The sequence below is a fragment of the Balaenoptera physalus genome, assembly GCF_965194825.1.
Source record: "Balaenoptera physalus genome assembly, chromosome: 3".
In the NCBI taxonomy this organism is placed as follows: Eukaryota; Metazoa; Chordata; class Mammalia; order Artiodactyla; family Balaenopteridae; genus Balaenoptera; species Balaenoptera physalus.
Window position 1 is genome coordinate 94321332 of NC_138890.1, and position 14857 is coordinate 94336188.

The window sequence follows — 14857 nt, forward strand, 5'->3', positions numbered from 1 at the left end:
GATAAGTGTCTTAAAAAAAATGAACAAAGTTTTATAGGTGTTTACAAGTCTTCATTTTTAACCATATTTAATCTTATGATAAGGCACCCTGAGCCCCAGAATTTCAGACAACACACAAAAAAGCCAAAATTTCATTCATGGAAAAGCCTTGGTTACCCAACAACTAAAACTTTCACTTTGGGAATTGGGATAAGCTATGTATAATCACCCTCCCAACATATAACCTGTATATCCAAGCCCTTTGCCTTCTGCAAATGTTTAAATCATCATGTGTATTGGGTTTTATTTCGTAAGATGGTTTGAGGTTTATTTTACTTTTTGGCAGAACTGACCAGAGTGTTCCCAGTAGGGAATGAAGGTAAGGGAATGAAAGAATAATTGTTTTTAATGTGAGGAAGACAGAGATGTGTGATTGCTGTATTTCAGCTCCTTCTATCCATTTGATAACTTCTTCCCTTTATCCCCTGTATCACTATCCCCACACCTAAATCTGTTATGATTTAAATGGCATACATGTAGGGAGCACATATATAGTAAAAGCTTCTTAACCTCTCTGACCTTCTGTTTCTTTTTCTCTAAAATGGCTTAAATACGCTTAGTTTTCAGTATCTTAGTGTCTGGCAAGTCCTCAGTAAACGATGGCTGGTGGTGGGCTGATTATAGGAACAAGCATTCCTATAATAGGACAAACTATTGCCCTAGCACCTGATTAAATCACAGACACAGATGTTCCTGTCTCTGTTTCTCTATATAAAATAGGACAACCTACAGGGCTGTCCTAAGAATTAATGAGATTATACATGCAAATTTTTCCTTACTTATTCCCTTATATAAATCATTGTTGGTACTTCTCTTTGGTTTTCAATTTTCCAGTTCTATTTTGCCTACACCTAAACTTCTGTGGTTGTTGAATTATGTAAACAACGGTAACCACAAATCTCCTGGGGGTAGTATATTAAAGGACTAACACCGAAGGTGAAATAATCTTGTTTTGAACAGGTGACAAAATGTTTAGTATTCATGCAATCCTCCCAGCAATAAAGTATAGAAGAAATACTGAAAATAGTTATAATTCTTATAAGATCCTTTAAGGATCCTAGAACTGGAAACAGTTTAATCTTAGATGAGAGTTGCCTAAGAAAAATGGACAAATGTTTAACACCTGGTTGTAATGTAGCCCTTTATGTGTTTCCTGTGAATATTTTTCTTGACTGAATATATTGACTTGTACTTTCAATTTTAAGTTATGTGAAAGTAAACACATTTATATTAGGAGAGCAATAACACATTCCAGGATATATATTTATAGGCCTTAGAGTCACCAGCTCTGAAATCATTTACTACCACTACCTCCAGAAACAAGCCAGTAACCTATTAATGTGAGACCTGTAATACAACACGACTACCATATTTATACAGGTGTGTAGAGGGGCCTTCTCTTCAAAAACAGGAGGAAGAAAGTCTACTCCTGAACTTGGACAAAGAAAATATAAAATTAGTAAAGAAAAACTTCAGGTACAGTTCCTTTTTATTAGTAAACATTATTTTCTCCTAAGCTATCGAATATGTGGACATGAAATTGAGGAAAGCTTTACTGTTAATATTTTAATTATGAATTTATATCCTAAATCACTTTTGGTGTTACTCAAAGCACGACAATTAGGAACTTAAATTATTTTTCTCCCTTTAAAGTTAAAGTTCAGGATCTGGAAGCACCATACTTCCTAACTTTTTTCCTGGTAATGTTCAATTGTTACACAAAGGAACATCACTCAGGCAATGTTCAACTTCCCAAGGTCTGACTTATTTTTAGGAGTTAACTATGGAGCAAATTTTGTTTAGAGTGTTGATACAGGTTGTATTTTCTGTTGCGATTGCCACCAAAGTGTGTGAAAAAAATAGATGCACATTGTTCTGGCTTTGAAGATCTATAATGTATTTTCCTGTGGGGAACACCTCATGAAAGTTCATCCTCAGATGGCCCCAAGGCTACTGTACACATTTTACAATTCATATAATAGCCATTTCAGACAGCCCACTTGAAGATTAGTTTCAAGGGAACAAAGTACAACTCTCATTACCATCACTTTCTCTCCAAAATCAACGTCTCAAAGCAGAAAAACAAGGGACAGGGGCAAATCCATGAATAATTTGCCAATCACATGTCTTCCCTAAACAGTTAAATGTCTGTCATAAGGGATGTTTAAATTAAAACCACCTAGATGAAAACAGATGGTGCTTTGTCACATTTTCTACCTGATTTAAAGGCTCAGCTGGGGAAGGAGCTGTCATTTAAGAGCACTCTTATTCTATAATATAGACAACAGGACTGAGGTTCCTTCTGTCCTCCCTCCCTCCCCCTCTCTTTCCCTTCTTTCCTTCTCTCATTCACTCCTACTTTCATTCCTTCCTATCCATCTACTTGTCTGACAGGTAAAATCTTACATTCCCCAATGTTGATTCTGAGTGCAGTCGATTTATAGCATGAACCAGCAGGTATATAGACTCTGTTGAGTGGAGCGGAATTAAGCATCCAGCCACAGACAGAAAGCCAATACTCTACAAATGGGACCACATGGCATTGGGAGCCATCAACATCTGCATGCAACTCCTTAACTACTATTACTCATAAGTCTCTCCAGATACAGTTTGTAATCTTGTCTCTCAGTGGCTCACTGGTTTGTTTCTGCATTAGGCATTATAAATGCATTTTTAGAAACTGACAGGAAAAGATTAATATGCTCATAACCATCAAAGAGAACCTTTCACTGATTTCCAATAGCTGCCCTTCCTTCAACTGCCCACCCCTCCACACCATCCAATTAATACTTACTCACGAAGGCTTCCTCATCCATTGGCAAATGCATTGACATGCAGAAGTACGTATCAGACTATTAAAGAAAGAAAGATACAAAATATGAATTAAACTGCTGCTAGTAAAGAAGAAATAACTCGTAAAAGCATGGGCTCTATGACTGAAAAAGAACTACTGGTCCAGAGAGGTGAAGTTGTCTGCCAAATGCTGGGTGCCAGGTTAATGGAAGGGCTAAGCCTAGAACTTAGGTTCCCTAAACATTTTTCTATGATTCTTTCCTAAACGACGTCAAATCCTATTTATAAAACCAATTATCATGAGTAATATTTCTAGTACTGTCACAGTTAAAAGGCAACATTTTAAATGCTTCTATATAAAGTAAAACAATTCAATGCATTTGACTTTAAAATGGTAGGAGTTAGTTTTGATCATCTTTATCATTTGCATAATTAAATATTTAATTTCTTGAATCACTTTACAACTTCCCAAAATATTAATTAAAAAGATACAATGGGGACTTCCCTGGTGGCGCAGTGGTTAAGAATCCGCCTGCCAATGCAGGGGACACGGATTCTATCCCTGGTCCGGGAAGATCTCACATGCCACGGAACAACTAAGCCCATGCACCACAACTACTGGCTCTAGAGCCAGCGAGCCACAACTATTGAGCCCGTGTGCCATAACTACTGAAGCCTGCGCACCTAGAGCCCGTGCTCCGCAACAAGAGAAGCCACCGCAATGAGAAGCCAGCGCACTGCAATGAAGGGTAGCCCCCACTCACCACGACTAGAGAAAGCCCAAGCGCAGCAATGAAGACGTAACGCAGCCAAAAAAATAAATTAATTTAAAAAAAGATACAATGAATAAAAGTTGGTTTTAAAATATATTATATTTGGTTGTTCTCCCTTTATTTTTTTTAAAGATCTTTTTTTGATGTGGACCATTTTTTTTTAAAGTCTTTATTGAATTTGTTACAGTATTGCTTCTGTTTTATATTTTGGTTTTTCGGCCCTGAGCCCTGAGGCATGTAGGAACTTAGCTCCCCAACCACGACCGAACCCACACCCCTTACACTGGAAAGCGAAGTCTTAACCACTGGACCCCCAAGGAAGTCCCTGTTTTCCCTTACTTTAAAATTTTTATGTAGTGCATTGAAGAAATCAACATTAACTCGTTATTCTTTCTTTTCCAGTTACTAGTCTCTTACCTAAATTGCCATTTTCTACTATCAAATATACTAACATCAAGAATTTTTAGTGATAAAAATTGCAAATTAAGGAGAATGGGCATCTGTTGATCTATGTATTCCACTTCCTTAATGGAAATCCATATGTAGTGAAGTATGTGCTATGGTTTATAATATACCCAACACAAATAGAGACTGAACTCATTTAATAATTCATACTTCATGGATTATTACTGCACAGTGGTGGAATCAAGAGACTCCACAAACGTGGATAGAGATAATCTGGGTTTCTCTAAACCTACTGGTCAGCACCAAAAATTGTGAAATTTGTACTTCTTTTTTCATTTCTGTGTTGGCTGGGAAGCAAGGAGATTCAAATACACATCAAAGAAGTATCTTAAAATTTAAAAAATTATAGAAGTATGATTCAGTCTTTATTACTGCTTTTATATGTACCATTTCTTCTACTGCAACAAACTGTTTCATTTCTTAAAAGGCTTTATAATTATTTAGATTCACTCGTATTTTGATAAGGAGGAAACAGGCTGGGAAATGTTGAAGGTTGCACAGCAAGAAGGTTAAGCCACATAAATGCTGGAGATGTGACCTCTGTATCCAAAACCCAATATATTGGGTTTGGAAATATATTGGCAAAATACTGCTTAAAGATCTTACCATCATGTACAAGATTGCTCATAAATATTTTTCCAACCTCTGAATTACTAACGTTATAAAACAGACCTACTCTGTTCTAACAGAAATAAGAAATTCAAGATTCCCTTAGTTGAACATCCTGAGCTATGAGTAATTCGGGACTGAAAGATATTTAGTGGCAGACTATAGCTGCTGCTGCTACTAATACTACTTCTAGCCAACAGTTATTGAATTCTTATTATGAGCCAGCCATGGTTCTCAATGTTATATATGTATTGTATCATTTAATAACAAAAAAATCCAATATAGACCCAACAGTATCCATAGATACTATTATTAACTCCTTTAAAGACAGTAAGAGTAAAAATTAGCATTTGTTGAAAGCTTACTATGTGTAAGCACTGCTCTAAGTGCTTTACATGTATTAACTCCTTTAATCCTTAAAACACATTCCCATGACGCAGGTACTATTATTATCCCCATTTTATAGATGAGGAAACTGAGGCACACCAAGATTAAGTAGCTTTACTATTCATTCTGGCCAAAACCTGGTAATAGGCAGATAGGCTTCTGAACCCATCTTAGTGCAGTTACTTTAGAAAGCTGGCAATTGTAAATCTTTTATCTGCCTCTTTGAGTTGTAAATCTTCTATCCAGAACTGTCTTCTCACATCAAGGAGATAGTTCGCAGCCAATGGATGTCCTGCTCTAACTTACATCACTGCCTCCTGTCATAAAGATAGGAGAAGTTTGCTTTTCCTCTGGATAAGTGCCAATCAACAAACCCAGATGGCCTCGTCACATGGACTAACCCCTCCAATCCCCCTCGGTGCCTTTCTCTTAGCACAGCTCAGCCTTTAAAATAAGGTCTCCTGCTTTTTTTTCCAGCAAAGTTGAATTCAGTTCATGCTGGAGCTCCTTCCTTATTTGCAATAGTTTTTATTGAAAAAAATCTGTCCTTCCCACTTTAACTAGTGACCACCTGCACTAACAAGTGTAGGAGCTGGGATCTGAACACAGGCAGTCTGCCTAATGCATCACAGATCATTCAAAGCAATATGAACAATTAATGACTTAGAAGCAAATATGAAGCAAAAGTAAATTTAAAGTAGCTAAGCATATATTTAAAACAAGAAATGATCCAAAGGAGCCAAAGGTTGCAATGAAATGCAAACCAAACAAGTTCTTTTAAATTTGTACTTATAATTTTGGGGTTTTATTTTATCTTTGATTTTATTATAAGCCACCTCAAGTTGTTTTTGGAATAGAGAAGTTATGGGCATAAATAGGTACGCCAAATTCAGCAAGTTTGTTCTTTTGATTAAAAAAAAACTAAGCACAATAATGGTTACATATACAGAATAAAGAAAACTACTTTTTGTACTCAGAATTGATCAGAACCGTATTATAATTCTTGCTCTTATCATCAGCTGAATAATTTTAAATGGCAGAACAACTTGGGAATGTCTTTCTTCTATAGATTTATATTTCTTGGCTTATAACTTCTCTAATAATAAGAATGTGTTCAGATTTCAAATGTTTCTGTCCTATTCTGTTAAAGCCAGTTTAAAAGAAAAGAGAAGAGATGACATAGATCCTCCACAGAATAAAGAGTATCCTACAAAATTATTTTCGGAGAGTCTATATTAGACATTGCATCAGTGGTCTACCATGCACCATCATACTCTGATTTAGGATTTTACCTATGCCCCATTTTCAAGATAAAGAATAATTCTGTTAGAAAAAAATAAGGTAAAACTCTTCTTTTTAAAAAATGAGCACATTAAAAAATACAGTGTGTATCAGATCAACAATTAGCCTTCAGCTGAAAGCTCTGAAGACCACAGTGCAATAGAACAAAGTATAGCAAAAAGTAATTTATTCTTTCTCTGCAACTATAAAAGGTATCAGTGATTTTGTTCTCAAGTATTCTGGTACCATAGTTTGGTTTCTAGAATTAAGTTGAAAGCTCAAGTTCTTTGGAAAGAAGATATGTTCCTAAGGTCATTTACATGGTTCGATGGGAAAAGCCAAATCTCCAAGGTCTGCCTTCCTTAAGCGGGCTGAGTAGAAGTAAGCACACTTTTGTGTTACTTCATTTTCTTCTCACAATTATGCTGTGAGTAGGTCTAACAGGCACTGCAACTGTTTTATAGAAATGCAAACTTTCACGGAAAGGTTACTGATCCATCTAAGGCCAAGTAGTTAGTGTCAGAACTAGGATTAAAAATCTTCAAGTTTAAAAAATAAACAAATGGGACCTAATGAAACTGAAAAGCTTTTGCACAGCAAAGGAAACCATAAACAAGATGAAAAGACAACCCTCAGAATGGGAGAAAATACTTTGCAAACGAAGCAACTGACAAAGGATTAATCCCCAAAATATACGAGCAGCTCATGCAGCTCAATATCAAGAAAACAACCAGTCCAAAAATGGGCAGAAGACCTAAATAGACATTTCTCCAAAGAAGACATACAGATTGCCAACAAACACATGAAAGGATGCTCAACATCACTAATCATTAGAGAAATGCAAATCAAAACTACAATGAGGTATCACCTCACACCGGTCAGAATGGCCATCATCAAAAAATCTACAAACAATAAATGCTGGAGAGGGTGTGGAGAAAAGGGAACACTCTTGCACTGTTGGTGGGAATGTAAATTGATACAGCCACTATGGAGGACAGTATGGAGGTTCCTTAAAAAACTAAAAATAGAACTACCATATGACCCAGCAATCCCACTACTGGGCATATACCCTGAGAAAACCATAATTCAAAAAGGGTCATGTACCACAATGTTTATTGCAGCTCTATTTACAATAGCCAGGACTTGGAAGCAACCTAAGTGTCCATCAACAGATGAGTGGATAAAGAAGACGAGGCACATATATACAATGGAATATTACTCAGCCATAAAAAGAAACGAAATTGAGCTATTTGTAATGAGGTGGATGGACCTAGAGTCTGTCATACAGACTGAAGTAAGTCAGAAAGAGAAAAACAAATACCGTATGCTAACACACATATATGGAATCTAAAAAAAACAGCACTGATGAACCTAGTGGCTGGGCAGGAATAAAGACGCAGACTTTTCTACGCAGACATAGAGAACGGACTTGAGGACACAGAGGGGGAAGGGGAAGCTGGGACGAAGTGAGAGAGTAGCGTTGACATATACACTACCAAACGTAAAACAGACAGCTAGTGGGAAGTTGCTGCATAGCACAGGGAGATCAAGTCGATGCTTTGTGACGATCTAGAGGGGTGGAATAGGGAGGGTGGGAGGGAAGCTCAAGAGGGAGGGGATATGGGGATATATGTATACATATAGCTGATTCACTTTGTTGTACAGCAGAAACTACCACAACATTGTAAAGCAATTATACTCCAATAAAGATGTAAAAAAAAAAAAAAAAGTCAAGTTTATGCCTTCCAGATGATTAGAAATAATTACGTATCTTTCTTGCCACTTTCTTGCCGTTAAGTTTTAATCCAGTTAAACTGATTCTGGCGAGTCTTTCAACCTTCATACCTCTGTTTTTTTAATTATGAGACTAAGTCCTATATTTTAAATAAAATTTAAGACTCTTCATAAGTAAATGAATAACTTTTTTTTAATAAGATATGTAACTTGTTCAAGAATGGAGTAGACAATGCCTTTGCCAAACTATTTTAAGCTCATTACATCATGGGGAGAAAAAGATTATTTAGGTGATTACAATAAACTGTTTTATCAGTACAGGTTAATTTCTATAGCAGGTCACCAAGAATGGACAGTACTTTCAATTCCATACTGTAAGCAGCAGTCAGTTTAAGAATTTAAGACTATACTAACATGTAATCACACAGTTACCTACAACCAACTCTTTGATGAGAAACTTTTTTTTTTTTTAAAGCAAACCCTTGTGAGGCAACAACATTAAGAAAATTGGAACAATACATCTCTCAAAGTAATAAAATCATTACATCACTGATATAAATGACCGACTGTGTTTTTCTTTTTTTCAGGATGAACACCAAGAACACTATTTAACAATATCCTGATTAGGTAAATATGATCCCACAACCTCTATCATTCAACAATCCAAAAAAATTCAACTGATTTAAACATACGATCGGTACTTAGCATATGATACCCTGTAAAAGGAAGAACATTTACTGTGCCTTCTAACTTCATTCTAGAAGCTTCTCATCATAATTATTTATCATGGTAACATCACCAGGTAGGTATTACAGACACTACTTTAAAGATGGAAAAACTGAAGTTCAAGAAGGTAAGTAACTTGTGATTAAAAAAAAAAATTCTCAAAACTGATGAAATGGAATTTGAACCCAGTTCACTAAAGCAGTTCTCTTTCCACTATAGAAAGATAGCTATTAAAAGGTTGTTTTTCAAATCTCTCTAATATTTGAAAAGAAAATGTCAGTTCTTAAACACAATGTTAATTGTTTATTTGATTAATGAGATAAATAAAGGAATCAAAGGCATAAAATTTAACAAGAAGTTTTAGTCCAAGTCCTCTAAATTTTCAAGGGCACCTGAGAACATTTCATGACAGCTTGTTGACAAACTGCAGTGAACCAGACTAGAGCCACAGCTATTTAATTTGGTCATCATTTTGTTTCTTCAAGGTAAAGCAATTTGAAAACGTACACATAATTCAGATCAATGTTTCTCTCTAACACTCTCTAACATTCTGAAGACACAAATACAGCACCTAATTGCCCATTATAATAGGTTCTTCATTTGAACACACTGTCCTAGAAAGGATGCTTCTATAATTCAACCTAAACTGCCAGTGCAACCTTTCACAATTTTCCATATATCATCATCATGAATCTTCTTTTTCTCTCTGTGGGAAGAACACCGTATCTGAGCTTGGTGCCAGGCGACTGTTTGTAAAATACTGCAGATTCAAACTGCTAACATAAGGCTCAGATGTACACAAAGGGAGAAATAATGTGAATCTACATAGCCATGTCTCTCCTTGCTATCTCTTATGGCACATCAGCCAAATCTGAATTAAGAGGGATATGATATTGTTGATACCTCTTTACTGCTGCCTACTGGAAACTATCCAAGAAAAGCACATTTTCCTGACAAAAGAAGATAGTGTGGTAAAAATGAAAAAAACTCACTTATTACTAAAGAACTCCTATTATATTCTATTATTACCCTTTTTTTTAAAAAAAAAAAATTTATTTATTTATTTTTGCTGTGTTGGGTCTCCGTTTCTGTGCGAGGGCCTTCTCCAGTTGCGGCAAGCCGGGGCCACTCTTCAGCGCAGTGCGCGGGCCTCTCACTATCGCGGCCTCTCTTGTTGCGGAGCACAGGCTCCAGACGCGCAGGCTCAGTAGTTGTGGCTCACGGGCCTAGTTGCTCCGCGGCATGTGGGATCTTCCCAGACCAGGGCTCGAACCCGTGTCCCCTGCATTGGCAGGCAGATTCTTAACCACTGCGCCACCAGGGAAGCCCTATTACCCATTTTAAACCGAGTTCTCATGTAGACAATAGTGTTCAGTAACACTTTGCTTACATTATTTAAGAAAAGAGTGTTCTTTATTTTGATTTAGTCATTTGTGAGACAGAGATGCAGTGGATTCTATGGAACAAGTAGTTAATAAAACTGACTCCTTATTTAAATTTATATGGACAGACAAAACTATCTATATACTATTACACATGAAAACTGTTCACATAAAACCAGTAGTTTTTGTTTTGGGAAACCAGAGGTACCATTCAGATTCTAGTATTGAGCACTATGATTAGATCCTGGCTGGATAATATCCTCACTGCCCTTTTATTGTTCAGGCTTAAAGAGTCCCTGCAGACTACCTTTCTTAAGGAGACTATACAATGTGGTGACACAAATAGATGTAGAAACAGACAACACAACCCAGTTTTACCTGAATGTGGCCCTTTTGCTTATATCTGTGGCTATTTGCAAGTTGGTTGTTCTCTGTAAATAGGCCATAACCCATAGAAATGTTGTATTGTGTATTAGGTCTCTGGTAACTTTTCTCAGTCATCCTTTGTTAAATAGGCAAAGCAGGGCAACCATCTCATGGTGGCAATAGTGACTTTGTGCCTTAGAGTAGTTAGTTGCCCAAAAAGTAGGTAGTAACCTTTCTCCTAACCCAGACCATGCACAGTTTAAATCTGATCTAGACAAACCACAAAGGATCCATCAAGCCCTACATTTTCACACAGTACCACTTAGGGTTCAAATAACTTGAATTCTGCAAAGAAGGAGAGGAAATCTCAGGGACTGACAGTAGTACTGCCAGACCAACAAGAGAAAAGTACAGAAAGGGATCAGATCTCTTTGACAAGAATTTTGGTTATTGGAGGGAGGAAGCATTTGGAAAATTACTTTTCAAAGTTTTCTTTTAACTGATCCAGATAGATAACAGAATCAAATTGCTATTTCCCAAAATAATTTTAATACATGCATAGTAAGTTTATACTGATTCAGTGGTGTTTGTACTTTCAACATTTTCCTAGAATAAAAGGAAGCTAGGGCAAAAGAAAACTATACCAAAGCATGCACGATTTTTTGCAGTGAAAAATTCAGGTTTAAAAAATCTACCTCTCTTACACCAGAATTTAAAGACACTTAATTACAGATAAAATTCCTTAAACTGCCACTTTTGGATGTAGTCTGTTCTAATTTTCCTTTTCCTATTGTCTTTCTCTTACCATATAAATAAAAGATATGTTGCCTACTTATATTTATTAGGCTCTGGCAGAATAATCAGATCTTATATTAAAACATTCCCAACTGACTAAAAAAGAGAGTGTTTTCCAAAATGCTCTACTCTGTTCCTTACCATTAAACTACACTCCATCCTCACCAACTTTTCGGATGTTTATCCCAACCTACAAAGTAATCTTGTTGTAATAATGTCTGCTATCATCCTAAGCATTTAGAACAATATCTGGCACATACTGGAAGCTCTATAAATATTTGTTGAATTTTGCATGTACCTTCCTCTTTTGCTGGCAATAAACTCACAGTTTAAGAAAGGCTGAACTGAAACCTGTATTATAGATGTCACCTAATTAGGGTTTTATACAGCATCACTTTTTCATATGAATTTTATCCTTCAGTTGATTCATCCCAGAATCCCATTTGCATTTTTAAACTATAATCACACTGGGCTGATGATGACAAGATTCTCAATGCCAAGTAGTTCAAATGAAAGCTACTTTCCTGGCAAGAGCTTTTCTTTGGGAATTACAAATCTGTGCAAGCAAATGATGAAGGAAAAAATATTGTGGTGAGGGAACATCTGTCTTAGAGCTCTCACACACTTTCATTTAAGAGGAAACAAGAAGGAGCATATTAATAATGGTCTATAATTAATCGCCTATGCACAACAGGTGGTGACAATGGCAGGTTCTTCCTTGGCTTCCTGGTTACAGGGGGAGTTACGTGAGGGGAAACTACTGTTCTGAACAGGGGTTGCTGTTGACCTACACCACTCACCTTCCCCAAGCTTAAGCCAGTGGTTTATGCTTTTCATAAGTTTCCCTTAATATGAAAGCAGTCAATTTTCTGAACCTTCTGCTAACATTAACTGCTCCACCCATGTTTCTCTCCTTTAGCACAGATGATTGGAAACTGACTCTATCCAACCTGGCTGGAGATGCTGTCGAACAAAAAAGCCTCCACAATCACTACCCCCAGACATCATATTTCTTGCTAACTGGCCACATTTGATTTGGGGACAAAACAGCATTGTGGAAGAGAAGCTCTAGACTTGAATGGGTCTGTCAGCTCATTTACTGATTGAGTTGTATTCTATTCTCTTAAAGTTTAAAATGAACCATCCGATACCAAAGTAGTATACACAATTTCTGTTCTTTCTGGGCCTGTTCTCATATATCTTGCCATAGTTATCCCATTAATACTTGCCTACCTTTAAATCTCTTTTAATGCCTATGTAGAAATCCATTCTTCCATCCATCTACTCATGCATCCAACAAACATATATGTTAAGCAACTCCCAGGAACCAGACACTGTGCTAAACTCAAAACTGTTGAAGTACACATGGTCTCAGTCCTCACAGAGTTAGAGGCTACTAGTATAACAAATAATCACACAAACAAGTATTAAATGTTTTCTGTTTTAAATGATACATGGGAGAAGTACAGGTTACCACAAGAGCCAGTAATTCAAAGGAAATGATCTTCAGTGAAGGGAGTTGGCAATTGTTTTAGGCATAGGAAATAGCATTTTCAAAGGCCCTGTAATTGGAGAGAGCTAGGTGTGATTGAGAAAAAGACCAGTACATACAGAAAGGGGGAACATGTTTTAAATTAGACTGGAAAAGTAGATGTGGCACACAATGAAGGACTTCATTTATAGTCTATGTTAAGGACTTTGGTTGTTTAATTTTGTTTTTCTTGAGAACAACAGAAAGCCAATGAAAACTTTTTGTAGGAAACTGACATGGAGGCTAGAATTAATTAGACGAGGCCAATGAAAAGTCACGTAGTTCTTCAGAAAAGTGATGATGGTAGCTTGAAAATGAGTGATGGTGGTAGAGAAGGAAAAAAGAGGACAGATTCTGGAGACATTTAAAAGATAAAATAGACATGACTTGGGAGTGGATTTGAATAGAAGGCAAGGCAGCAGTGCTGAGGATGGTTCCTAGATTTCTGGTTTGCGTAACTGAATATATTCATGGTAGCATTCACTGAGACATAAAACACAAGAGGACCAGATTGAAGATGATGAATTTGTCATTGGACATATTAAGTTTAAGAAGCCTTTGAAAAACCTACATGTAAATATCAAATGAGCAGCTGGGTCAAACAGAGTTTGAAGGAAAGGTTGGCCAAGAGATATAAATTCATGTGACATGAATGTTGGGCAGTGGGTATGGAAGAGGCTGCTTTGTGAGAGTAGAGTGTAAAACAGAACAGAGAAAGGCCAGAGCTGTGAAGTAGTCAGCCAAAGAGAGAGCAGCCAGGGAGTTTACAGAAAAAACCCACAAAAGTGTTACATCATAGAAGCCTAAAGAAGAGAATGTTTCAAGGAGGGAGCAGCTGACAACGTCACTAATCAAAATCCATATGTTAACAGTGTTCTACTGGGGATGGCACTGTAAACACTAACATCTGGGCATTGACTTTCCTGTGTGTTAATATTCCTGATTTATTTAAGGAGCCCAGCTCTTCCCTGCCGCTCCTCCTGTAAGGACTATGACTGTGGAGACTCTGGCCTCACGACCCAAGCCTTCTCACAGCTCCAGCCACACTCACTATCCGAGTTACTCACAGCCCCTCTAGAGCTGTCCTCTGCACTGCCTCCCAGTAAAGGAGTGCCTGCAGCAACTGTATACAGCAGAGTCACCACAGACTTCCCCCACCAGCTCCTTCAGTGACGGTCACAGAGCTAGGGAGACTCGGGAAATAGGAAAGAAGAACACCAGCAGAAAAAACAAACAAAGACTTAGAAGGCTGATGAAAAAAGATGGGCCAATAAGTCAGTTTTAAAAATTCAAAATACTCAAAATAAAACAATATAAGGAAAAATTATTTGAAGAAATACTGGTATTATATAAGCTCCAACAGGGTATAGTGCCACCACGCAGTGAATCTTTGTGACGGCCTGCCGATTTCCAGTCTAGGAAACTACTCGTGTTCTATAGACTAGTGGTGTCAACACAAACCCAAGAATCTGAATGCCTGAGGTACCCTTTTAGCACAAACTGATTTAATTTCTTACAATGTATTAAGAACTAATGAGGTGATGTACTAGAAAAGTACATACTTTTCACATAGAGTTAGAAAAGAGCAAATATTACAATATTAAAATAAGCAACTTTTAGTAACAATCTGGCAGACTTTAGCATAACTGTATAAATGCTACGAGTTCTGGGCAAGGCTTCTGGCTTTCAGGCATTACATATTTGTAAGGAGACTAATATTTTGAAAATATTAAACTGTTGTATTCACACTCCTCTTCCAAATAAATCACACTTGGTTCCCTAACAGCCATTCTGCTATCATGGCCCCAAGAAAGGAGGCAGGGCTAATGCTAGCTAAGAAAGGGAGAAAACATGACATAGTGGAATACCCTTAAAGGAAGGAGGCGGAAATTAATGAAAGTCTCTGGCCAAGGGGAAATTAATTTCATAGTCACAGATGAGGTGCCAGAGTTGACACCAATAATGGGAACAAAGCC

The 14857-nt window shown here is 37.0% G+C and overlaps 1 protein-coding gene and 1 long non-coding RNA gene across 10 annotated transcripts in view; one reads left to right on the plus strand and one right to left on the minus strand.

The window, feature by feature from the left end:
* PAM (peptidylglycine alpha-amidating monooxygenase) overlaps nt 1–14857 on the minus strand; it is a 283154-nt gene that overhangs the window by 114130 nt on the left and 154167 nt on the right. For all 9 annotated transcript variants that reach the window (XM_082458073.1, XM_082458071.1, XM_082458072.1 and 6 more), the window contains one exon: nt 2834–2891. In XM_082458073.1, the coding sequence (XP_082314199.1) occupies nt 2834–2891 (58 nt within the window). The remainder of the gene's footprint in view (nt 1–2833; nt 2892–14857) is intronic.
* LOC309659044 overlaps nt 1–14857 on the plus strand; it is a 464689-nt gene that overhangs the window by 94364 nt on the left and 355468 nt on the right. The window lies entirely within an intron of this gene.